A 26,501-nucleotide genomic window follows, 5' to 3' on the forward strand; every position below is an offset into this window, starting at 1 on the left:
AAGACTGAAAAATAAAGTGTCCAGGCTACCTGAAAACTAATGGCCTTGGTTTTCTGTTTCTTTTTTATAAGTTGAAAACATTGTCTGTACCATTCTTTTGAAGTTCTCTTTACCTGGAATGAGAGCCTTATTCTAGGAAATACCTGGTCAAGGAAGAAGACACTCAATCTACAAGAATAAATTACAGTATACAAGCATATTACAATATAAATACATTCACAAAACAGAACATTTCTCTAAGGAGTAACAAAATCCATAGATACATAGCTTTGCCAGAAACTTATGCATAACAGTTAAAATTACCAAAGAGACTATATAGTTTCCCAGTTTATAACATCTGCAATCACATTTACATACTGAAGAAAAGAGCTAGAGAAGAAATATATGCCAAAAATGCAGAATAAGGAAACTTGCAGAAATCAAATCTCTTAGAGACATAATAATTAGGAAGCAAAAGTCAAAACATATGTAGGTGGATTAACCTTGGAAAGGAGAAAATGCAGATCTTGGCTTGGGAGTTGAAATCTAGAAAAAGATTCTAATCTAAAATTGAAATCTATAATACAATGCAGAGAACAGACAAGCTATAGTTTTAGATATCTTAAAGCTGCACAATTAACTCTTAGGTGGTTGGAAAATGAGAGTGTCCAATGAGTCATGTAACCCAGACCCAGAAAGATAAATGCCACAGGTTCTCTCAACTGTGGGTCCTATTTTCAAATCTTTATATATGAGTGTCTAACCTAGATTAACTACCGAAACAAGGAAAGTAAAATGGAGCCCATGGGGGTAGGAAAAGGAGCTCTAGAGAGGGTGATGGTAAGAAACCGGTGTAATGATGAGTGACATGGCAAAAAATGGGGGAGAAACTTTGTCTTGAAAGAAAGAAAAAAGGGTAACACTGAGGGAGAGGGAGGGGAAGGGGTAAAGAAGACTGAGGGTAATTGTAAAAGCCATAGAAAACATTCTTTCATGTTTACATAAAAATCATACATTTATAAGAATGAATATAAATGTATATTATATATGCGCAAACTTAAACATATATATGTAAACAGTTTAAACTAAGTTATGCCACTTGTAGTGACAATGCTCCCGCACAAGAGCATACACTACTGCTGTGGGATGGTCTGTATGTCAAGTGTGTTGCTGATTGGTCAGTAAATAAATCACTGATTGGCCATTGGTAAAGGTAGTATAAAAATAAGCCACGTAAAGATGAATATTACACAGAGAATCTGGATTGTGTTGTCTTTGGGATTCTTAACTGCAGAGAGATATTTGATTGTAAAGGAAGCTGAGTTAAACCAATATGCATATTTTAAAGATATCTTGACTTCAAAATTTGGATATAAGGATATGTTACTTTGGAAAGGAGTCTCTGCTTTTGTTTCCACAGAAAGCCAGAGACTATGGATTTGTTCCAGATTAAGATACATCAGGTTTGACCAGCCCAGACCCCCTGAAAGGTCTCCAGTGACACCATGGCCCAGATGATTCAACATTCAGAATGGTTTCAAGGCAACTGGCTCAGACGATACAGCCTCACGGACTACTCCATGATCCTAAAATTTTCTTTGTGTCCCCATAAGATACAGCGCCCCCCTCCAGCAGGAAGTAGTAAGAGAAGCTACGCCCAAATTCCCAAATATACCAAGCTGGCTTTAGAGATGGAATTGGCTCACTCCCCCTCTAAACCCAGACATATTGCTCAAAAAAAAAAAAAATGGTTAAGAGATTCTTGTGTCCCAAATCAGAAGAGCCCTCTGGTGTGGGACAGACAAAAACCAATATTTTTATTTAAAGCAGGTTGATTATAAATACAATCTCTTTCTAAAGAAAAAAAGGGGATAGTTTAGATATGATAGGATGAAAGGGTAGATTAATGAACCTACTTTTAAAGAGTAACAACTTGTTTAAAATGTTTTACATCGCTATAGATTTTAGTTTATTGATACAAGTTTAAACTTAATTTTGTTATACTGTATATATATTTCTATTCTTGTTTGAGGTATTATGTTTATGTAACTCATTTAAAATTGTAATGGATAATTAAAAAATAGATTAATAGTTAGTCATCTATGATAATATTTGTAGCCATGTTAGTTAAGTCTTCTAGGTATACATAGATATATTTCAGATAGATAGGTAGTCTTCAAACACTTCAAAGACCTACAGAATATGGCATTTAAAATGTTTTAAAAATTTAGACTTTCTGGACAGTGAGACATGTCTGCTCCTGACAGCAACGATTTACTTCAGAGAGGAGGATGGGCATCGAAGACACTCCATACGGAGTTTATCTTCACCTTGACAAAAATAGCCATTTGGGCAAGAAACTGTTCTTGCCTGGACTGCCTGATCAACTGGACATGCAGGACCCATACAAAGGTGACCACTGAACTTTGCTTGACAAAATGGTCCTTCAGGTTCCTGCTTTGCAGAGAAATCTGCCAGACATTCTACAGGACACAGAGAAAAGTGAATAAGAGACTCTAGGCCTGTGGGCTGAAGACAGATGCCCCAACTTTACAAGAGAACTTTGAATGACTGTCCAGGCTGCCAGCTGTCTCTGTCTACCCTACAAGACTCCTAAAAGTTGCTTATATCCTTCTCCATTTCTCAGGTAGTAATATATCCTTCTGAGGTCTTTGATGTGGTTAAAGACTAGATACTTACAATTTTCCTTAGTTATAATAAAAGATAAGTTAGATATAAAACCTTAAACTTACAAATATAAGATAGATAGGATCTCTTCTTTAATATTGTAACTGTAATTCTTGCTTGATAATTGTTTTGTTATATGTAATTTTACTATGTTAAAGTTAAAACCTTCCTTTTTAAGAAAAGAAAAGGGGAAGTGCTGTGGGATGGTCTGTATGTCAAGTGTGTTGCTGATTGGTCAGTAAATAAATCACTGATTGGCCATTGGCTAGGCAGGAAGTATAGGCGGGACAAGGAAAAGAATTCTGGGAAGTGGAAGGCTGAGAGGGAGACACAGCCAGCCGCCATCAGGACAAGGAAGACGTAAGGTACCAGTAAGCCATGAGCCATGTGGCAAAGTAAAGATTAATAGAAATGGGCTAAATATAAGAGTAAGAGCTAGACAATAACAGGCCTGAGCTAACGGCCAAGCAGTTTAAATAATGTAAGAGTCTGTGTGTTTATTTTATAAGTGGGCTTTGGGACTGGCGGGACTTGGTGGCGGGAGCTGGAGAGAAATTCTCCAGCAACACACTACATAACAGAAAAACCAATGCCAGGCTTGGAAAACCTCCCTTTGAGTCATTGGTCAGAGGAGTCCAAGAGATTTGCAGAACAGTATAGGCTATTACTGTTGGCCTTAATTGTCTCCCAAGCTGCCACATATTTCAGACTCAGAACTTGAAGGAATTGACCTGGAATCAACCAGCTTCATTGTATCAGAAGGTGCTGCACAAGCTGTCAAAGGAGAAAACAATCGAAAGAAATACCAGCTATAATAATGTCTACATTTACCATGGTCTCCTATTCCTTGTTCTCCCTCTCTGTTGTTGATCCAGCTGGGATCTCCCGCTCCCCCAAGCTCTCTTTCCTTCGACCCTCGCCCTTCATTACCCCCACTCATGTCCAGGCTGTTCATGTAGATCTCTTCCATTTCTCCATCATTGGGCGATCCCCGTGTCTTTCTTGGGGTCCTGTTTTCCAGGTAGCCTCCCTGGTGATGTGAGTAGCAGTCCAGATCAACAACAGAGAGGGAGAACAAGGAATAGGAGACCATGGTAAATGAAGACGACATGAGAATAGGAAGAAGCAAAGTGCTAGAGAGGCCCACAGAAATCCACAAAGATACCCCCACAATAGACTGCTGGCAATGGTCAAGATACAGCCCGAACTGACCTACTCTGGTGATGGGATGGCCAAACACCCTAACTGTCATGCTAGAAACCCCATCCAACTACTGAGGGATCTGGATGAAGAGATCCATGGCTAGGCCCCGGGTGGATCTCTGGGAGTCCAATTAGCAAGAATGAGGAGGGTTTATATGAGCGAGAATTGTTGAGACCAAGGTTGGATAAAGCACAGGGACAAATAGCCAAACGAATAGAAACACATGAACTATGAACCAATGGCTGAGGGGTCACCAACTGGATCAGGCCCTCTGAATGGGTGAGACAGCTGATTGGCTTGATCTGTTTGGGAGGCATCCAAGCAGTGAGACCAGGTCCTGTCCTCATTGCATGAGTTGGCTGTTTGAAATCTGGAGCCTATGCAGGATCGCTTGGCTTGGCCTGGGAGGAGGGGACTGGACCTACCTGGACTGAGTCTACCAGGTTGATCTCAGTCCTCGGGGGAGGCTTTGCCCTGGAGGAGGTAGGAATGGGGGGTGGGCTGGGGGAAAGTGAGGGGGGCTGGAGCGGGGAGAACAAGGGAATCCGTGGCTGATATGTAGAACTGAATTGTATTGCAAAATAAAAAAAAATAATGTCTACAAATCACAATAATTACCAACAGAGCTAGATATGCCTAAGGGTGCAGTAATGGCACTCACAGTGTGGGGATAACCAAAGGCCCACTTGATAAGAAGGAATTAATGCCTGATACTGTAAACCTAGCCTGTAAACCTGGGTTTGGGGAGGTCATGGGTCCAAGAGGAGAACCTACCATTACCCCTTTTCTAAACCACTATAATTCCTAATTGCATTCTAAATTCCATCACAGAGACTGTCACAAAAATTCACAACTGGTCAAAAATGCAGAGAACAACTAACTGTGGTATATTCATCTCCAATTGATACATCCACAAGACAAGCCCATTACCTAAGGCTCAGGTATTATCACAGAAGAGAGGAAGAACAGAATGTAAGAACCAGAGAGCCAGGATGTCTGTTACAAGACAGTGTCTTGTATCTATGATAGGAAGCAAGTTGCATCCATAAAATTCTTAAAAATATTGCTGCCTAAACAAGATCTTCACAAAATAGGTGGGGGACATCTCAAAACACCCTTCTCCTAGAAGAATAGCTACACCCAACTAATGGCTGGTAGGAGAGGGAGACTCTGCCTTTTGCAGGTATGAGCCCCTGATAGGTAATTCAATCACAAATGGCCAACCCTAAACACATACACATATGAGCACTACTAAATGGACTCAGCAAATTTTGTTTATATATACATATGTTTATATATGCATATAGCAATAATAGTTGAAGAGGTCATGAAGTTGGGAGGGAGTTGGGAGCATTGGAGGAGTTGGAGAGAAAAAGAATGGGTAGAGAAGATGCAAATACAATACTCAAGTAAAATTCTAAAATTTCATAATAATAAAATATATGCTAAAAATACTGTCTTGATTTGCATTTCTCTGATGATTAAGGATGTTGAGCATTTCTTTAAATGTCTTTCAGCCATTTGTGATTCTTCTTTTGAGAATTCTGTTTAGCTCTTTAGCCCATTTTTAATTGGATTGTTCAGTATTTTGATGTCTAGTTTCTTGAGTTCTTTATATACTTTGGAGATCAATCCTCCGTCAGATGTGGGGTTGGTGAAGGTCTTTTCCCATTCTATAGGCGGTCTTTTTGTTTTATTGACCATGTCTTCTGCCCTACAAAAGCTTCTCAGTTTCAAGAGGTCCCATTTATTAATTGTTGTGCTCAGTGTCTGTGCTGCTGCTGTTATATTTAGGAAATGATCTCCTGTGCCAATGAGTTTAAGAGTACTTCCTACTTTCTCAATGAAACATTTCACTATTAGGATAAAAATTTATACTGTATCAAGCTGATAATAGAAAAATAAATAAATAAATAAAAATGAAAAAAAATACTGTCTACCACCCTAGATTTGAGTTAAGTGTATAGAATGGAAGTATTGCTGTAATTCTGCTTACTTCTTTTTTGGGGACACAAAACTAGAAAACTGCTTTGCTTATAGAGAAAGAGAGGGTGGCAAAAGTGTGTTAAAATACATCATGTTTTCATAATTAAGAGGGAATATACAAGTGAGGCCCTAAATGCATGTCTAATAACTGTGGAGCAGAGGCATTCATGTCTAAAAATGGAAGCTGGGGTTTCCTTCTCAGTGTCCCATTCTGAAAGCAAGTTAACTGTTCAGTCTACAGGTTGGTACAGAGTCCAGTCAGCTTCTGGTACTATTGGCTCTTGTCACCAATGGACTTACACATGACAGATTATATCAAAGACAGTCAAGAGTAAGATGTACTAAACCAGAACAGCATTGTCTGCAGTGCTCATTTGTAGAGATGACCTCATCTCAGAACTACACATTGACAGTAGAAAGAGAAAAAAATTTCAAAGTCCTTTGAATATGTTTAAGGTTCTGGTGTTACTAGCAATAATTAGATAGACCCATGAACACCTTAACAAGGAATGGAAGCAAAACTGTACAAATTGGCTGTCCCTCCAAGCTCTTCTAATAGTGAGTCAGTACTACCATGAGTCATTGAAACAGATATAAGCATAAGCAAGATACTAGGTGAAGAGCGTTTAGGTCAGATGCCATAAGTCCATCAAGTGACAGGAGCCACTAGTATTAGAAGCCAAATGGACTCTGTACCAACCCCATAGAACCACCAATTAAAGTGCTTTCTGGATGGCTCATTTCCTAGCCCATTTTCCTCTAGAGAGTCTTCCCTTAGATATCACCAATACAGTTTCCCATGTGTACCTCAGCCCCCTGTATCACAAACCAGGTTAAAAAATAACTTTCCCTTTTCAAGTTGAAGTGTCTTTTTTTTTTTTTTTTTTTTTTTTTTGGTGTGTGGAATCAGATGTTAAGAAAATCCCAAGACAGACCTTCCAACCTCAGCAAAGAATCCTTTGGTCTTAACACACTTTCCACTATAATTTATAGCACTCAGCATCTCTGCAGATCTTTGAAATATTTTAGAGCTCTAAACTTTCCATTGCATATGTCATGTATAATTTTTCTACTTTTCACATTCTCTTTTAACAAAGTCATTTTTCACCACCAGGAATATTTCAATACAGTAATGCACATGATACTTACACCCCTGATTTCATAATTCTTATCTTCACACCCCTGATTTCGTAGTTCTTATTGTTGCACAAGAAGAATGGAGAGGAAACAGTAACCAATACACAAGGAAATAAAGATGGTGATGAGTGCTACATAGATAATTAATGCAGTGTGCTGGAGATGAAGGCATTACAACAGGATGAGAAGAGAAGAAGGTGACATTAAACTGGAAGGTCAGGAGAAAAGAACATCACTAATCTGATTGCTTCTGATTCAAAATCCCAAAGACCATTAAAGGACATAATTAAGAACTTTCAATGTGTAAACTTAGAAGAACATTCCCTATAAAGGAAAATCTATGATGTATGTGTGGATCCATAAATTGTGTTCATGTATATATCACACATGTAGATTAACTTCTCTACTTCATTTCTCCCATTTATACACATTTGATTCTCCCTCATTAATTTAGACAAGTAAATAATTTTTTTCAGGTGGTACTCTGTCTGAAAACAATGTCCTGAATATTTTGCTTCACTACTATGGCTCATTATTTGTGTATTTTCTAATTTGAATTCCAATGTATTACAACCCAATGTGTCACTCTTACCTTTCCCCAAAATGTGTTTGTTAGTTTTCTGTTGCTATGACAAAACATCATTTCCAAGGTAACTTGTAAAAGAAGGGTTTATTTCACTTACAGTTCCAAGTGCAGCAGGAATGGAGGCTGGGGCAGGATGCTAGGAGCTGACATCTTGAACTTCAAAGTTGAAGCAGAGAGTGACCACCGGGAATGGCTCAAGTCTTTAAGATCTCAAAGCCAGCTTACAGTGACACACTTCTGTTGTGGAATATTAGTTTAAGGTGTGTTGCATCCGTTAATTCTGTGGAATATTTGTTTAATGATGCAAAGATGTGTTACATTCTTTTATGTTGCATTTGTTTAACTCTGTGTTACTTTGCCTGTCTAAAACATCTGATTGGTCTAATAAATTGCTGATTGTCCAATAGCTAGGCAAGAGAGGGGTAGACAGGGCTGCCAGGCAAAGAGAACAAATGGGAGGAGAAATCTAGGCTCAAGAGAGAAAAAAAGAGTAGAGTGAGAAAAGGAGAAAGAGAAGAGGATGCCATGGGCCAGCCTATCAGCCACAAAGCCAGCCATGGAGGAAACAGGAACGAAATATATATAGAATAAAGAAAGATAAAAAGCCCAGAGACAAAACATAGTTAAAGAGAAATGGGATAATTTAAGTTAGAAAAGCTGGTTAGAAATAAGTCAAGCTAAGGCTGGGCATTTATAAGGAATAAAAAGTCTCCATCTATTTATTTGGGAGCTGAGTGACAAGCCCCTAAAGAATTAAAAATAAAAATAAAATAAATAAAAGACCAACTACACACTTTCTCTAACAAGGTCACACTTCCTAAGCCTCTCAAAACAGAGCTGCCAACTGGACAGGAAGCAGCATTCAAATGCCTGGGACTGTGGAAGACATTTCATGTGAAGCACCACACAAGGCAATGCTGAAAACTGTTTGGCCATCTAGGAAATGAGTATTCAAATCTGATGCCCTTTCTTAATCTAATAAACGAAGCTATGAGAGAAAAGGTCAGTTGGTAATGTAATGTCTGCTTGTCATTCCCCATGTGTGCTCCTTGAGTGACTATGATCATGTCAGCTTCCCTTAAAGAATGCGGGTAAACAAGTTTCCTGAATGACAAAGCTCCAGAGATCCCAACCAAAGCATCCCTGGCTATGTATTCAAGATTACTCTATCCTCCAACTCTGCTCTCATCTATGTTCCATTTTTAATTTATCTTTCAGAAAAATCCCTGGAAAACATCAGGGAAGCAGTGTTGGCAGTAGCAAAAGTTAGAAACCAAGAAACAAACATACCTCTTCCTCCCAAGAGGGTAAAATTGAAACTAATGTTTTTCCCAGACAGTGAAGCAAATATGTTTTATATTTCTTGATTTAACTTTTCTTGTGTGAATTATAATGTCATTTTATTTAAACAAAAACTTACTGCACATCTCAATGAGACAAACCATGTTTAAAGGTCCTGATAAAAGCAAACATGAACAGATTTACAGCATACTTTAAGAAAAAGTTAATGTAACTGATGAATTAAATAATTTCATCTCATCTTAATTAATTTGTTTTTAACCTAAAATCAATACCTTTAGTTACTAGAAAGTGTGCTGTGGGTGACTGATTAATAAATAAAACACTGATTGGCCAGTAGCCAGGCAGGAAGTATAGGTGGGACTAACAGAGAGGAGAATTGAGAGAACAGGAAGGCAGAGAAGAAGATGCTGCCAGCCACCACCATGACAAGCAACATGTAACAATATCGTGGGCTGTCAGACTGCCGGGGCTTGGCAGGACCTGGAGAGAAAACTCTCTAGCTACAAAAGTGTCAAGAATATTAGAATCAAATTTGATATGTAACTCTACATTAATTACTGCACAGGTAGTCTAAATATTGATCAGATATCTCTGTTGAAATTTTAAAACTAAAATTGAGATGAGTTGTAAACATAATAAACAAAGATTTTGAAGACATTATCCTAAAAGGCATTATAAAACGTGTCATAAATGAGTATTTATATTACTTATAAGTTGAAATGCTGTTTGGGATTGATTAAGTTAAGCAAAAGACATCATTAAATTGATTTTACTTCATTTATTTTACTTTTAAAATGTAACTATGAAAAAAAATTGATTACATATGTGGTTCACATATTTTTACTGAGCAAAAATTTTGCAGATCATTCATTCTCAAAAATTCACAGGTGTTGGAATTACCTGAAAGTTATTTTAAACCAGTAATATGTTTGATCAAGAACAGTGCATAGTCAACAAAGAAATGAGCTCTGAGAAGATCCTAACTCAGGTGTGATCTATAGATGGAGGTTGGAAGAAAAGCAACTGCAGAAAGATAGAACATGTGTCCAGAAAAATGATGCTCTCTTCTGGGAAACTTCAAGGATGTAGTGGTGTTTGTTCTGCCCATGACCTTGTGTTATCGGGCCCCAAGGAGGTGGTACTTCCTGCCCTTGTATGTGACCTCTTATGAGGGAACAGAGAAGGGTCACATGCCCCTTCTCCCTGTTCCTGCCCTGAAGGTGCATTTGCTCCTGGTTAGATCAGAGGATGACTTCAGCTGTCTACTCTGTTCTGTATTTGTGAGTGTATTTCCTTAATTTATATCTTAATAAATTCTGTTACCCATTTAATAGACTTAGGTGGATTGATCATAATATAAGGAGGCTTAAGTTGTCAGGTCTGGTCAGCAAAAAAAGACAGAAAGTCAGATGCAACTCAAGGTTTCCATGATGCCAAGTCTCACAGAGAATCATAATTATATTCAAATTCCAAGGAGATCACAACAAAGGGTTTCAGTTAGCAGAGAATTTGGATATATTTCCATTTTTAAAAAGACTAGGCAACTGAAGTACAAAAAGCTTTTTAGAACTGATCAAGAGTGAAAATTGACATACACAAAGACTACCGTCACATTAAAGGGAGGGTTAAGGAAGTATGCTAAAACAGCTTTGTGGAGTACAGAAATAGCTATTGAAAATAATGAATGAGAGCACTATTCTAATTTGGGAAACCTTCACTGTCTTAGTCAATGTTCTGCTGCTGTGAAAGAGCACCATGACCAAGGCAACTCTGAGGCCTTCTTACATTCAGGGATTAGCCCCAAGCTGGGAAGCATGGTGGCATACAGGCAAACATGGTGCTGGATAGGTAGCTGAGTGATCTACATCTGGATTAGCAGGCAGCAGGGAGAGAGAGAGGAGAGAGAGAGAGAGAGAGAGACAGTGGGCCTGATCTGAGCATTTAAAACCCAAAGCCTGCCTCCCACTGACATACTTCTTCTAGAAAGGCCACATGGACTCCAAGACCACACCTTCTTGTGCCACTCCCTGATGACTAAGCATTCAAATATGTGAGGTGGGGGTCATTCTTAATCAAATCACCACACTCACTTCTCACGATGCAATGTGAACTGAAAAGGGAGATGAGGTCATGATTTTATCAAAGGCATTTTTACATACATATATTCATGCAGAAAATTTACACACACAAAGTAAATGAATAAAATAATATTGTTTCTAAAGGGAAAGGAGAATGGCATTCAAGAAGCACACATGACAGCATCGTGTTACGAAGCTGTATTATTTACTTTTCTGGTTGCTGTGACCACATACCCAACAAAAGCAAGAATAAAGAATTAAAGCTGTGGGAGTGTGGATGCCAATTTTCCTTTCCAAATTTAAGTTAATGTAGCATTTTACAATACAGATTGAGAAACTTGTTCTAATTAAAGGAAGGAGGTCTCTCTCACTCCTGGAAATATTTTTATTTGTGATTATCACTGCAGACTAAAGTTTGTTTTGTTTTATTTTGATACAAAAAGGCATCCCATTATGTTCTCCATGCCATTCTCTGTGCTTCAAGCACAAATAAGATACCGTCCATGAGTTGGCTGTACTGGCTAGTTCTATAAGAACTTGACAAGCTAGAACCATGTTGGAAGTGGAAATTTCAATTGAAAAAAAAAATGCCTCCACTAGATTGGCCTGTGAGCAAGCTTACGGTATGTGCTTTCTTGATGACTGATGTGGGAGAGCCCAGTTTACTCTGGTGGTGTCACCCCTGCACAAGTGGTCCTGGGTGTTACAGAAAAGCAGACGGAGCAAGCTGTGGGAAGTAAGCCAGTAAACAGTACTCCCCCATGGTCTCTGCTTCAGTTCCTGCTTGCTTGAGTTCCTGTCCTAAAGTCCTTTCATGACAGACTACGATATGGACTGGTAAGCTGAAATAAACCCTTTGTTCCCTAAATCACTTTTTGTCATGGTGTTTTATCTCAGCAATAGAAACCCTAAGACGTGGACATTCCAGTTATACTAAAAATTGATGCATTCAACCTCCAAATGGACAATAATGTTGGCCATTCTATTTCATGTCTCCACATAAAACGGTTCACCAGTGAAAAGGACATGAAACAGCTTCTAAGTACTTATGACTTCTAGGCTGCAATATCATAGCTTGTTACATGCTAATTTTATTTCCTGCTGCCTTACCAAATAATGAATAAAATGAAACTTTAAAAGTATTACTATTGAGGGTAAATTCTTTTATACTCTGTGGTTTAAAAAAAAAAAAGATTTGTTAATGATAACTTTGAAATTCAGATATAAAAAAGACTAAAAGATTAATATTTTTTCTCTACTCTGCTAAGGATCAAAGCCTGAGTATTCTACATGAAAAATCAATTTTACCTTTTAAAAGCTAAAATTATGGACTGGCAAGATGGTTCAGTGAGTAAAAGCACTTGCTATTCTCTCTCTCTCTCTCTTTCTCTCTCTCTCTCTCTCTCTCTCTCTCTCTCTCTCTCTCTCTCTCTGTCTCTCTCTCTGTCTCTCTGTCTGTCTCTCTCTGTCTCTTTCTCTCTTTAATCCTGAGGTTGCAAATAAAAGTCTACTATCTTCTACCTGTCTTGTATTTTTCCTGTTTTAATTTCTGAAAATTACATATAAAAACTTATATGACAATAAATTTGTATTTGTTCAGATGGGTCACTGTTGGAACTCCCCATGTAACATCTAAGTCGAAATGTCATTATAGCTTAGACTTAAAAAGAGCTTTATTTGATGCTGGCTTCTTCACTTCTAAAACTGCTTCTAGCTTGCATGCAGCTCTCAGAAGTGGCCTGTATGTCTTTGGGATTTTAGTATTTCTATATTACAAAATCTGATCCATTTGGCCTAGTAATCAAAATTACTTTTCATCTGTGACTATTTTATCATAGTTTCCTTGGATTTTTATGTTGCTAGAGTTTTCCTGCCTGGCCCACGGTCAGGGCAAATCTCTCTCAGGCTGGAGAATTTCTCTCCAGCTCCCGCCACCAAGTCCCGCCAGTCCCAGAGCCCACTTATAAAATAAACACACAGACTCTTACATTATTTAAACTGCTTGGCCATTAGCTCAGGCCTGTTATTGTCTAGCTCTTACTCTTATATTTAGCCCATTTCTATTAATCTTTACTTTGCCACATGGCTTGTGGCTTACCGGTACTTTACATCTTCCTTGTCCTGATGGCGGCTGGCAGTGTCCCCCTCTCCGCCTTCCACTTCCCAGAATTCTTTTCCTTGTCCCGCCTATACTTCCTGCCTAGCCAATGGCCAATCAGTGATTTATTTACTGACCAATCAGCAACACACTTGACATACAGACCATCCCACAGCACTTCCCCTTTTCTTTTCTTAAAAAGGAAGGTTTTAACTTTAACATAGTAAAATTACATATAACAAAACAATTATCAAGCAAGAATTACAGTTACAATATTAAAGAAGAGATACTATCTATCTTATATTTGTAAGTTTAAGGTTTTATATCTAACTTATCTTTTATTATAACTAAGGAAAATTGTAAGTATCTAGTCTTTAACCACATCAAAGACCTCAGAAGGATATATTATTACCTGAGAAATGGAGAAGGATATAAGCAACTTTTAGGAGTCTTGTAGGGTAGACAGAGACAGCTGGCAGCCTGGACAGTCATTCAAAGTTCTCTTGTAAAGTTGGGGCATCTGTCTTCAGCCCACAGGCCTAGAGTCTCTTATTTACTTTTTTCTGTGTCTTGTAGAATGTCTGGCAGTTTTCTCTGCAAAGCAGGAACCTGAAGGACCATTTTGTCAAGCAAAGTTCAGTGGTCACCTTTCTATGGGTCCTGCATGTCCAGTTTATCAAGCAGTCCAGGCAAGAACAGTTTCTTGCCCAAATGGCTATTTTTGTCAAGGTGAAGATAAACTTCGTATGGAGTGTCTTCGATGCCCATCCTCCTCTCTGAAGTAAATCGGTGCTGTCAGGAGCAGACATGTCTCACTGTCCAAAAAGTCTAAACTTTTAAAACATTTTAAATGCCATATTCTGTAGGTCTTTGAAGTGTTTGAAGACTACCTATCTATCTGAAATATATCTATGTATACCTAGAAGACTTAACTAACATGGCTACAAATATTATCATAGATGACTAACTATTAATCTATTTTTTAATTATCCATTACAATTTTAAATGAGTTACATAAACATAATACCTCAAACAAGAATAGAAATATATATACAGTATAACAAAATTAAGTTTAAATTTGTATCAATAAACTAAAATCTATAGCAATGTAAAACATTTTAAACAAGTTGTTACTCTTTAAAAGTAGGTTCATTAATCTACCCTTTCATCCTATCATATCTAAACTATCCCCCTTTTTGTTTTAGAAAGAGATTGTATTTATAATCAACCTGATTTAAATAAAAATATTGGTTTTTCTCTGTCCCACACCAGAGGGCTCTTCTGATTTGGGACACAAGAATCTCTTAACCATTTTTTTTTTTTTTTGAGCAATGTCTGGGTTTAGAGGGGGAGTGAGCCAATTCCATCTCTAAAGCCAGCTTGATATATTTGGGAATTTGGGCGTAGCTTTTCTTACTACTTCCTGCTGGAGGGGGGCGCTGTATCATATGGAGACAGAAAGAAAATTTTAGGATCATGGAGTAGTCCGTGAGGTTGTATATCTGAGCCAGTTGACTTGAAACCATTCTGGATGTTGAATCATCTGGGCCATGGTGTCATTGGAGACCTTTCAGGGGGTCTTGGCTGGTCAAACCTGATGTATCTTAATCTGGAACAAATCCATAGTCTCTGGCTTTCTGTGGAAACAAAAGAAGAGACTCTTTTCCAAAGCAACATATCCTTATATCCAAATTTTGAAGTCAAGGTACCTTTAAAATATACATTTTGGCATAACTCAACAGCTTTTACAATCAAATGTTTTTCTGCAGTTACGAATATCAAAGAGAACATAATCCAGATTCTCTGTGTGGTAGTCATCTTTACGTGGCTTATTTTTTTTATATTAGCTTGAGCCTATTCCTTTTAAACTGCAGCCTTCTAAGCCTGAAACGGCACAGTGGCTGCTGGCTCCGCCCACTTCAGCTTCCCAACATGGCGGTGGTCCGCTTTCCGCCAGCTCTGGGAGCCGTAACTCTCAGAAATAGTGGGTCTACACTTTTACCAAAGTAGCGTGTAGCCCAGAAACCTCTTTTCTTGTTTTGTACTAGCAAAGGCTAAATCCACCACACAGTTTAATGTGTCACTTGCAGGGGCCTCATTCCCGCCATACGGCGGCAGGTTGAGCATGCACGCCAGGAACCCGCCATAGTAGCTCAAACATGCAGGCTGCCGCTAGCTTAAAAGAGACAACTAGGAGCTGTTTTTAGCTCCGTTTTAGAATCTTTTTTCTCCGTTTTTAGGTGGAGACTCTTGCCACCACGTTGGACGCCATTTGTTGCTAGAGTTTTCCTGCCTGGCCCACGGTCAGGGCAAATCTCTCTCAGGCTGGAGAATTTCTCTCCAGCTCCCGCCACCAAGTCCCGCCAGTCCCAGAGCCCACTTATAAAATAAACACACAGACTCTTACATTATTTAAACTGCTTGGCCATTAGCTCAGGCCTGTTATTGTCTAGCTCTTACTCTTATATTTAGCCCATTTCTATTAATCTTTACTTTGCCACATGGCTTGTGGCTTACCGGTACTTTACATCTTCCTTGTCCTGATGGCGGCTGGCAGTGTCCCCCTCTCCGCCTTCCACTTCCCAGAATTCTTTTCCTTGTCCCGCCTATACTTCCTGCCTAGCCAATGGCCAATCAGTGATTTATTTACTGACCAATCAGCAACACACTTGACATACAGACCATCCCACAGCATTTTTATTTTATTTTTATTTTATTTTTTTTTTAATTTCTGGAAACTTTTCTGCCTGTAAGTTTTCTCATTCCCTTGCACATAAATATGCTTGCATATTATAAGCTAATGATACCTTGAGTACTGCAAGATACTCTCTTGGACTGTGATGAACAAGTAAGCAAGGTGGCTTGATCAGTCTTCTCAGGATCTGGGAGAAACTTCTCCAACCAACATTGCACCTTCTTACTGACACAAGTTGTGGGGTGTCAGAATATTCTAAATTGGTGGCTCTCATTATGGTGCTGACACAGCAGTTTCTTCAATAGGATCATGTTGGAAATGCAGGTTCTTAGGCCCACCTCTGACCTTCTGAACTGGGGATGGGGTCCTCTGAGCGCTAGCCTAACAGCCTCTTCCAGAGCTGTGTACATCCAAAGGTGGGAGAGATTGCATTTTCCATGTTCCAGTGTCTCCTGCAGATCTGATCTATAGAGGCAGTCATCTTCCCATCCCAAAGACTATAACGCCATATCCCAGCTCTGCAAAACCTGTCATATACCTGTGTATTCCTTTTTAAAGACTTGAATTCTTTATGTGTTGAGGTCTTCTCCAGGTTCCAATCATAAGAGTAAAAAACTGTTGAGTCTTACTCCAATGCATGAATGTGATTTATTCTGTAGCTTAAGAAAAACAAAAACAAAACTGTAGGGACAAGTATTTCTGGGGTAGGGGATCTACTTCTTCTAATGCAGACTTAAGGGCCTCAAGTCAGAAATGCAGGTTAAAATTAGAATAGATAGTGCAGCAGACAAGTGCCTGCTAAAGAGCCATACAAGCTGAGTTTGTTCTCTGAGACACACGTGTGCAAGAAGACACAGTTGTCCTTGGTTATATGTGCACATAGCGCCCCTCCCTTAAAAAAATAAATGTATTAAAATATTTTTCCAGGTTACAGTAGATTTGAATGGTGTCACTAAAATCTCAATGTGTTTGGCTGAAGGTGAGAGTGGAATTGATCCGGCTTCCTCTTTTTGGTTTTCCTCAGGCATAAAATGTAATTAGAGGTGCTGTATATTCTCATCCTTTGGTCTTTGGCTCATGTACGTAGGTAAAAATTCTTCAAGGAAGATTGACTAAATTAAGGTGCAGATATATTTGACTTTTGGAGCGTGTTTTACTTCTCAAAAGTAGTATTTTAGTTGCTTGATTTCAAGCTTAACAAGTAATGTCTTACAATAAGATTAGTATTTAAAAATAAGAAAATGACATTAGCATATGTAGCGAATTGTCTGTAAATATCTCCAGTTTCCTGTTTGCTGTTTTGTGGCTCTTACATCTTCATTTTTTTTTTTTTTTTTTAGTTTTTCCATTCCTGCCAGAAATTTTTTAAAATCTTATTTTATAATTTAATTTAATTTTACATATCAGCCACGGATTCCCTTGTACATCTTCATTTTCTATACAAGCTGTGGAATCCAATTTACCTGAAAAAATTTCACGTTGGCAACAATATTAAGATCTATTTCATCCTCAATTTGCAGAATTATTGAGGGGAATACTTTGTTCTCCTCTGTTTCCCTTTCTGCATAGTGTTGAACATTTTTGTTTTGTTTTTAGAAAAAAAACTTCAGTGTTGGTTTTCTCCCATATGAACATCTAATTTGCTAATATCTTTGTTTCCAAGTTTTGTAAGTTTTTTTTTTTCTTTCTCTTATCTAATTGCATAGGACAGTAACTCCAGAGCAATGGCGGTGGTCAGACACCTCTTTTTTCATTTTGTTTCCCCTGAATTGGTCGACATGCTTCAATTATTTGATTAATATACATTCTACCAGCTTTCCACAGAGAGTCCGTGTAATTCCCGTAGTTTAACATTCTGGGAGGCCTTCACTGTTGTTCTTTTAAATCCCAAAACTCCCATCTTCATATGTTTAGACAGGGAGCTAAGGTCTCCATCCGTTGCTTCAGGGCAGATGGGAAGTGTTGTGACCCAGAGGAGACAGTAGTCCCCAGGGTTTGGCTAAACTGTAGCAAAAGCCAAACAATTCAGAAGTTCCTTCCTGATGGAGCCAAGCACTCTGTCATTCTATAGAGGAAAACTCAGGGAAGTGGGGAGGAGTCCGTCACCTCCCCACCCCCATCCCGTTTTGGTGCCACCCTCGCAGACGAAATGTGAGCCTGGGTGGCCAAGGACGCCAAAGAAGCTGCCTCTTGTTTGACAGAGCCAGCACCTTTGGGCGGGACAAAGAGCCCCTGCGGCAGCACAGCCAGGCAAGGACCACCGGCGCCCAGCTCTCCGAAGCCAGCTTCCTGAGGGCTCCGGCTGGGGTCATGGCCAGGACTGCTCTGGACGCTGCTCTCGGGAGCACATCCCTGTCCACCTGACCACCCTGTATCCTCCGCATCCCTGCTGGGTTTCCTGGCTGTCCCTTGATCCCACCCTCTACCAGGTCCACCCGTCTGTCCTACAGAGCTGCTTGGGGCCACCGGCTTGGATGGACGCGCTGAGGCTGCCCCGGCATCCAGGGGTCTTGCTTCCGAAGTTGGTCCTGCTCTTTGTCTACACAGGTCAGTAGTAGCGGGAACAGGGAGAGGGGGTCCTGGGACTTTGGGCCAAAGCAGGGCCGTAGAAAAAGCGGCGATTCTCTAGGAGGCAACACCGGATGCTCGAACCCCCACCTCTCCTTTAACATTGCTGTTCTGCTTTCTTGTCTGTTTGCAAAACAACTCAGAAACTCTCCTTTAAGGGATTTAATCAGACTAGTGTAAAAACACACCCAGGACTTAAGTGAACCCTGCTGGAGGCCCAGCAGAGACTTTTTAAAATATTTGAAACTTAAAGGCGAAGTTATTCTAACTATTAGTGACTTTCGCATTTCATCTCAGGCTGCTCACGTTCTGAATTATCCAGTTTTTCCTCTTAGAATTCAGATACTCTAGACATTCCCCGTATTCTTTAGAAGATCCACAAGGACTGAGCAATCATGTGCCGTGAGCTATACGATTTGGGCGAGTGTTTCACAAGGGCCAGTAGGAGTTTCTTTTTTTTAATGTGATTAAGCACCTGTTGGTGCAAAGCCCCTCATTTTCCTCCTTATAATTATTCCTAGTGGCAACTGCTAATAATTAATGAAGCAGAGTGGTTTTCTTGTTCTGTGATTGACAGGGAGCCTTACATGGCCTTTCACTGTTTACTCAAATATAAAGTTAATTACAAGCTCACTCCTTGCATCCTCCTATTCACGGAGCGTGAGCTTAAAACATCTTGTGTTTCCAGCTTTCTATGGCAAAGACTCATAGGTTGATCTCTGAGTGTGCAGAGTTGTTCATTTCTCCATACTTACCAAGACACTGCAACTGAAAAGAAGGTCTTCGACCTTGTTGGTTGCGGCAAAAGAATTGAATTGCATCATTGCAGCAAAATAATCAAATTCCTCACCGCCCCCATCCACCCCCACCCCAGCTCTGTCAGAAAGGAGTCCTCACTTGTAGAAAAATGTAATCTACCAAGATGCAAATTAGGGCCTAGAGTTGAGCACAGTTGGTCAAGTACTTGCCTACCATAAACAAACAAAAAAGGTTTGGCTTCAATCCCTTGCACTGCATTAACCACCTGCGGTGGCCCATGTCTTTTATCCCAGCACTGGGGAGGTGGAGGCAGGAGAATCAGTAGATCCAGGTGATTATCAGCTGCATGGTTAGTTTGAGGACTCCCCACCCCCACCCCCAGGATATATGAGACCCTGTTTCAAAAATAAGCAGATTTTGAAAAGCAAATTACTATCTAAAAGTTATATTGAAGATACTCTAGGGGAAATGCTGACTTTCTAATATAGAAATTACTGCAAGTAGGAGGAGTGCCTCTTATTTGATGAAAATAATTCCAATTCTAGTGATTGCAGCATTTCTGCTGCTTAGATTGTACACAGTTTTCCGGTTTGGAGGCGCTAAGTATCAACTGCGTTCCTGATTTTTACATCAGCTTCTCTCTTCTTGTTTCTTGAAAGGGAAGATTCTTCCCACCTCTTCAGTTTATCAAAGAAACACAAACACAAGAAAATAGCAAGAAGCCAATGAAGCTTTAATGATGTTCTTGCCCTGACTCAGTAACTTCATGGAGCCACAATTTCCTTGTTCTGAGTCTCTTCCCTGTGGCAGGCTGAGAAGCTTCAACTTTACACACCTGCTCTTGCCTTTTCCAATTCTTAGGACTACATGTGCAGCTGCTCCAGTGTTCAGGGAACCAACATCACTGGACAGCAGTTAGGTGGTTTCTCTAGGCAGTTTTCCCTTTAAATTTTTCTCTCCCAAATTACTAATAAACTACAGAATATTTGTAGGACAACACTACACCATCTTGCTGTCTCATGTAAGAAATACTAAGTTGATGAATTCTTTGATGGAAATTCCTAACTCTCATACATCAGAGGCTGTTTTAAGGTTGCCATATTCATTTGATACTAGAGCAGAGGCCATGCTCTGAGTTTTCAGAGGGTGATAAGGTGAGCTCATATATCAGTTTAATGCGGGAAAGCATGTATCACGGAACAGGTACAATCTTGTACTAGAGCTATCAAAAAGGTTGCCATATTGCTATTTCAAGAGAGTAAGCCCCTTTGGGTAATGCTTGTTTCATTCAATAAAATAGCCTCACAGACAGGCAAGGCTAAGAGCTCAGTCAATGTGCCCTTAGGAAGTCTGAGTAAGGAAAGCATGAAGAAATAAGACCCTTAGAGACTAGAATAGTCCTAGACCAAAAAAACATTAGGGTATATAGTGTTAGCACAGGCTGCGTGGTAAAATGGGTAATCCCAAAAAATGGATAGTTCAGTTTGGTTGGAATTAAGAGATGCAACTGGACACATAGGTTGTGGTTAGATGCCTGAACATTCAATAAATGAATTGATAGTTTCACAGCTCCCCCCTCCCCCCCCACACACAAAAAGAACCCTAAGTGGATACATTGACTATGGTCTAGTTATATTGCACAAAGTAAACGCAGTATATTCATGTTCTATTTGGTTAAGCCAATAAGAGTACATTCTTCTATGCTTAATACATTGTGTTTTTTCATGGAAGAACTTTTGGAAAGAGATCCTGATGAAGTGTTTATATTATTGTCCAACTCCCATTTCAGGATACAGAGACAGGATTCTATCAAGGTTTTACCTTCTGAGCCTCAGCCTATGGCTTCTGTTGCCCCACCCCCTCATCCCCCACCCCACACAGCCCCTTTTCCTTCCTCTCTTAGCCTCAGCTATAGGCTAGCAGAAGCCATTTCTAAGCAAGGACTTTAAACCAGATAGTGATATCCAGTAATACACATTCCTGAAGGTGGGGTGGGCAAGTACCCTGGGAGAACCTCCAGAACACACCTTTCATTAAAAAATGTTAGACGACAGTTTGAACTCATTTTTAGGGATAGTTGAATATTAGAAGTGATGTTGTTTTATCTTCAGAGGGCAACTGGACTGTTCCATTATTTCACAAAGGACAAACAGCCCATCCTGTGCAGTCCAAACTATGATCTTAATCATTTTAATCTCAATATGAGAAAAAGTAACTATGATAATACAATAAGCTTTGAGGTCTGATTGAGGCCTCAGTCAGGAAGGACTATGATCATGAGTACATTCATTTACCGTTTTCCGTCGTTTAGTTCTGGGAAGTAGACAACAGTGTTAGAAAACACCATAAAAACACCGTAGTGAACAGTGTGTGACATGCATGGATATTTGTTGCAGGAATTATTCAGTTTCTTGGCCAGAAAATCTGGGGCTTGGTTTCCTGTAAAGTTGGCTCACAGTATTTTGATAACACCGTGTCCTTATGGCAGCAGTAACTAGTGCAATCGGGACAGTTGAATCACTGAATTCCTGGCAAGCTTAATTGTAAGTCTCTGTTCCCAGCACCACAGGTAGTGGAGTCTTGCCCTCATGATTTGGGTCATTTTAGACAGTGGCACCTCTCTGCTAAACTCTAGAGGTAGCTGACTTGGCTAAATCCTTGAATCAATTCAACAACAAAAATATCAAGCTGGAGAAATTCAGTAAGAACACTGTAGAATAGGAAGCCTAAAAAAATTAGATTGAGTGTCCTAGACAGGAGAAGTGGCATATACCTCTAATCCCAATGTTCAGAAAAGTCAAGAGATCTGGAGTTAAACATCATTTTCAGCATTCATGTAGCCAGTCCAGCCTGGGCTACATCAAGATATATCTAGAAAACAAACAAAGTTTAAAAAATGATGCATTTCCTTGAAAACCCTATTGGCAATGCAGTAACTTCTCTCTTGGAGCTGTATGATTTATTGTGTTTCTCATGTGGATTTAAGTAAAGTAGCAAAACTAATTTCCCTCTCCAGTCAAGTGGAAAACTTTAAAGTTCATTTTTTGATCTGTGATATAGAAATAAAATAAAATACAGGAAGAAAATATGACTTTTCTCATTTGCTCCACAAAAGACAACAATAACAAATAAACAAAAACATTAATTAACAACGTCAGACAGGATATATTCCATTTGGATAATATTTTAGGAAGACCTGACACAAAAGCTCCCTAAAATTTCCTTTTTTTTTTTTTTTTTTTTTTTGAGACAGGGTTTCTCTGTGTAGTTTTGGTGCCTGTCTTGGATCTCATTCTGTAGACCAGGCTGGCCTCGAACTCACAGAGATACACCTGGCTCTGTCTCCTGAGTGCTGGGATCAAAGGTGTGTGCCACCACCACCACCACCTGGCTAATGTTTCCTTTTTTAGAAAAAGCAATAAAAGAACATGTGATAAAAAAAAAAAGGTAATACTTTGTACTTTCAATATTGAAACTTTGATAGGAAACCAAAATCTTCATATAATTTATACCATACAATTGACATTATTTTCAGGAGCTGAATGGAAAATGCTTTATTTTGAAATTCTTGAACATACAGTATAAATTGTCAGACTACAATACTTTTTAAAATATGTACCCAAAACACATCTACCATAATGTTTACTGTTTGTTAAAGCTCAGTGTTAACTCTACACTGAGAAAGAAATCATTTAGGTGGAACAAAATGCTCTTTAAAGTCAGTGTGATTCTCATTAAATATTTTTGTATGAATTTTCTTGTTGAAAAGCACACAAGAAAAAGCAATGTGGTCATATTAGGTCCAACATATCCTTTTAATCAGAAATTTCCTGCATCACATTGTGTTGTTTTATAGTTTATTGATTCTTCAACAGAGCATTAACTAAACTCTCAATTTACAAGTTATTTCTATGAACATCTGTACACCAACTCATTATCTTCCAAGCCTAATGGATGGACAGTCTGCAGACTAAACTATGTAATTGTATGTATAGGAACTATAATTATAGAGGTAACAAATAACATAAAAGGAAAAGCATTAAGGAATTACCATGACAAATATACACATTAGTTTTCAAGGATCATTGTTGGCATCACCTATGTTAATAATACTTTCCATTAATCGAGGTTATTAGAGAATCAACACTCTAAAGTCAGGAAGCTTTGTTGTTTAGAAACTATGAGAAGAACTCCATTGGCCACTTTATTGACTGATGAGTTGATACACTCCTGTCATCATAATCTTGTTCACCCAAAGCCAACCACATTACAGTGTCCAGAGCAGGGACTTGGGAAGAAGGGCTTTATTTCTACCAGCTTGGAGTCTATTGGGGAGAAAGGCCAATTTAGACCCTTAGAAGCGTTTTGGAATTTAGATTGTGAAAATGAACATCTCTATGTGCTAAACACTGGTTGACTGATTGAGACACGAACAGAATAATTTTCCCTTAAACTGTGACTTCACAACTTCAACCACTCTCCTTTTGCTTTGTAGAGAATTGCCTTGCTCAGTGTGGCAAAGAGTGCAGATCTTACTGCTGTGATGGAAGTGCACCCTACTGCTGCTCCTACTATGCCTACATTGGGAACATTCTCTCGTGAGTAGCGTAGCGCTTGAACAGTGCTCTTCTTCCTTTTGTCAAGTTACTCTTTCAAGTAACGCTAAGTGACAAGGACAGACGAGAGAGTGAGGGTTGGTGCAGAAGACGGTGGCCCCTGCCTGTAACTCCAGCACTAGGGAGGCTGAGCCAGAGGGATTGCCATAGGTTTGAAGCCAGTCAGGGTAACATAATTAGTTCCAGTCCGGTCTCGGCTACTACGTGAGATTTCATCTCACGCGCGCGCACACACACACACACACACACACACACACACACACACACACGAGTGATTATTGATTTAAAATCTTTACTAGAGATTTAATCATGCATTAACACCTCATGTATCGTATTAGTTGACAGATGTGTAAATTAATAAAAAAAATTACCTCTATTAGAAGAGTTTTAAAGGGATCATGTCATTGTTTCTTGTGTGATTATAGTAATGTCTTACGTAATCATGTTATTGACAACTCTTTCATGATATGCTTTTGTCTCCTGTGTTGAAGGATGTATAAGCTAACATTTGTTGTTTAATTATGATCAGCGTATTTTACCAACCATGCCCTGAATTGTCTAATACATCCACTAGTTAAGGAAAAGGAGAGGTTGTGGATAAAGAAAACAACTGTAGTAAGAAATCTGTTATTTACATAATGTATATAAGACAACCCAGAAAAATAAATTTGGAACCTGAAGGAAGGTAGGCATGAGTTATATATACCTTACACACACATAAAGTACAGATGGTATTAAGTGTGCCCTGTATGGGATTAAAAACATATTTCAGTGCTACTTCTGAGCAGAGGGCAATGGAAGTGAAGCCTGCCTTTGGGTTGAAAGGCCAGAAAATGATTTCCTAAGTGTGGGCTTGCCTGTAAAGTTGACAAGTGAAAAACCAAGAGCTGGTAGAAATGGTCTCCCTGCAGTGAGCATCTCCTGGGGTTCCCTCTCGGGGGTGAGCAGTGGTCCAGGCTCTACCCTGTGCTACTTTCCTTTTCCACGTGCACACAGGTGGAGTGGGAGGAACTCTTCCATTCTCATGTAGTTCTGCTTAACTCTGCCTTCTGAAGACTCAAGAGGAAACAGGGAGTGTTGGGCTAGTTCCCACAGGCCCAGCAGCTCTGAGAACATGTCCATTGAAATGCTCCACAACAAAATCCTCCTTGTTTCTTGAAAGGGAGACATGTCACAGAAACTTTCTAGAATCCGTGTTAGCTCTGATATTAGAATTCTGTTTGACTATAAACCTCACTCCAAAAATATTTTGGAATGTTCTTGGAGACTATTAGCTATCGAAGAAATGCCAGGATGAAATTTAAAATATGGAAATTTTAGTAATTTTAAGTGGAAATCAAATATTCAATAAAATGTAAACTAAGTAAAATTTCTGAATTTTTCCTTATGGAAGATTCATTGAGAAAGCAATTAATTGCCTATCAATGTAATTTTTTTTTTACAGAAATGGAGTAACTCAAATATTAATCTATAATGATTTTTATGATTATAGATCACTTCATAGACCATAGATAATACAAAGCTTCTGATGAACAAATTGCAATGATTTGCAGTGATTTCTGAATGGCAGGTAGACGTGTGAGTGGAACCAGCGATGGGTATGAATGAGTAAGTCTGGGATTCTTTGGTCCTGTGCCCCTGAGGCTTCCATCTGTGCACTCACTACATTCCAATGTGCATTGTGCCCAGTTTCTCAACTCCACACTCCCTCTCAGAGGGAGATAAACATTGTGGACTTAACTATTAACCAGAATATCTTAAAAATTGTAATTTGAAGATATGCTTTCTGTGGCTTAGATTCAAAAAATGAAATTTACACCTTTCTGATCAACACATTTATCTGGGTTATTAGAGTCATGTGATTGTTATGTGCACAGGAGAAAAAGGAATTGTGTTTTAGAAGGGAAAAGTAAACACAGATGGCATTATATTTCAGGCAGTTAAAACTGAACTTTCTGTCAAAAATAGAAACTTCTGAGTAAATCTCTTGCTAAACAATTCTTAGGGGAAAAAAATAACTTTAAAGTGTTTTTCCCACTGGATGAAGGAGGATACATTTTCAGGATTTCCACTGATTGTTTTACATTTGAAAAGAGCTCTCAACTCCACCCAAGCTTTTTTTTTCTGTTATGCTGTAGTGGGGAAATGGGGGGAGGTGAGATCAGTTCTAAGAATGCTCACAAGAGTTCTTTCGTGAACATGTTTGCCAACATTTCTGGTTTGGAATTCAAAAACTATGCTTCCTCTTTCTCAAGCATCTGGGCATATATACTGTTAAATAATTTGAACCATCTTAACAGAAAGTTAAATTTTTATATTATCAGAAAAGTAGCAAAAAAGAAAACAATTGAGATAATAGAATACTGTCTTGAATAGTTTTATAAATTGGTTTTAACCTCATAGTTTATTTTTAAAATAAAGATGTTAATTTAGTTTTAAATAAACTTTGAAAGAAGTGAGGGAGAGCTCAGAAGATAACTTAAGGCCTTCTGTAATGTCTGTAAACAGGTTAAGTAAGGTCTGTGAGACCTTCTTCCTGGGGCCTCCCTCTGCCACCGCAGCAATCACAGCTGAGGAGAGAGAGATGTGTTGCTTTTTTAAAACTTGTGTGTGTGCGTGAGTGTGTGTGTGTGTGTGTGTGTGTGTGTGTGTGTGTGTGTTTGTGATAGAGAGAGAGAGAGAGTGTGTGTTTACAGTGAGATGTTTAGAGAAAGCTTCATAAATGGCGTTTGATAAGAGTTTTGAAGGAAGGGTACATGTTTACACAAATGAACAGTGAATGAAGGGAAATTCCTTCCAGACAGAG

The 26,501-nt window shown here is 39.0% G+C and overlaps 1 protein-coding gene across 1 annotated transcript in view; it reads left to right on the plus strand.

Annotated features, from left to right (window-relative positions):
- Positions 1-17,924: 17,924 nt before the first annotated feature.
- The window catches only part of Cyyr1 (cysteine and tyrosine rich 1), a 98,242-nt gene continuing 89,665 nt past the window's right edge, over positions 17,925-26,501 (plus strand). Inside the window, exons 1-2 of the mRNA XM_059277231.1 lie at positions 17,925-18,299; positions 23,575-23,677. Of these exons, the coding sequence (XP_059133214.1) occupies positions 18,227-18,299; positions 23,575-23,677 (176 nt within the window). The 5' untranslated portion in view covers positions 17,925-18,226. The remainder of the gene's footprint in view (positions 18,300-23,574; positions 23,678-26,501) is intronic.

The sequence above is a fragment of the Peromyscus eremicus genome, chromosome 12, assembly GCF_949786415.1.
Source record: "Peromyscus eremicus chromosome 12, PerEre_H2_v1, whole genome shotgun sequence".
Taxonomy (NCBI): Eukaryota; Metazoa; Chordata; class Mammalia; order Rodentia; family Cricetidae; genus Peromyscus; species Peromyscus eremicus.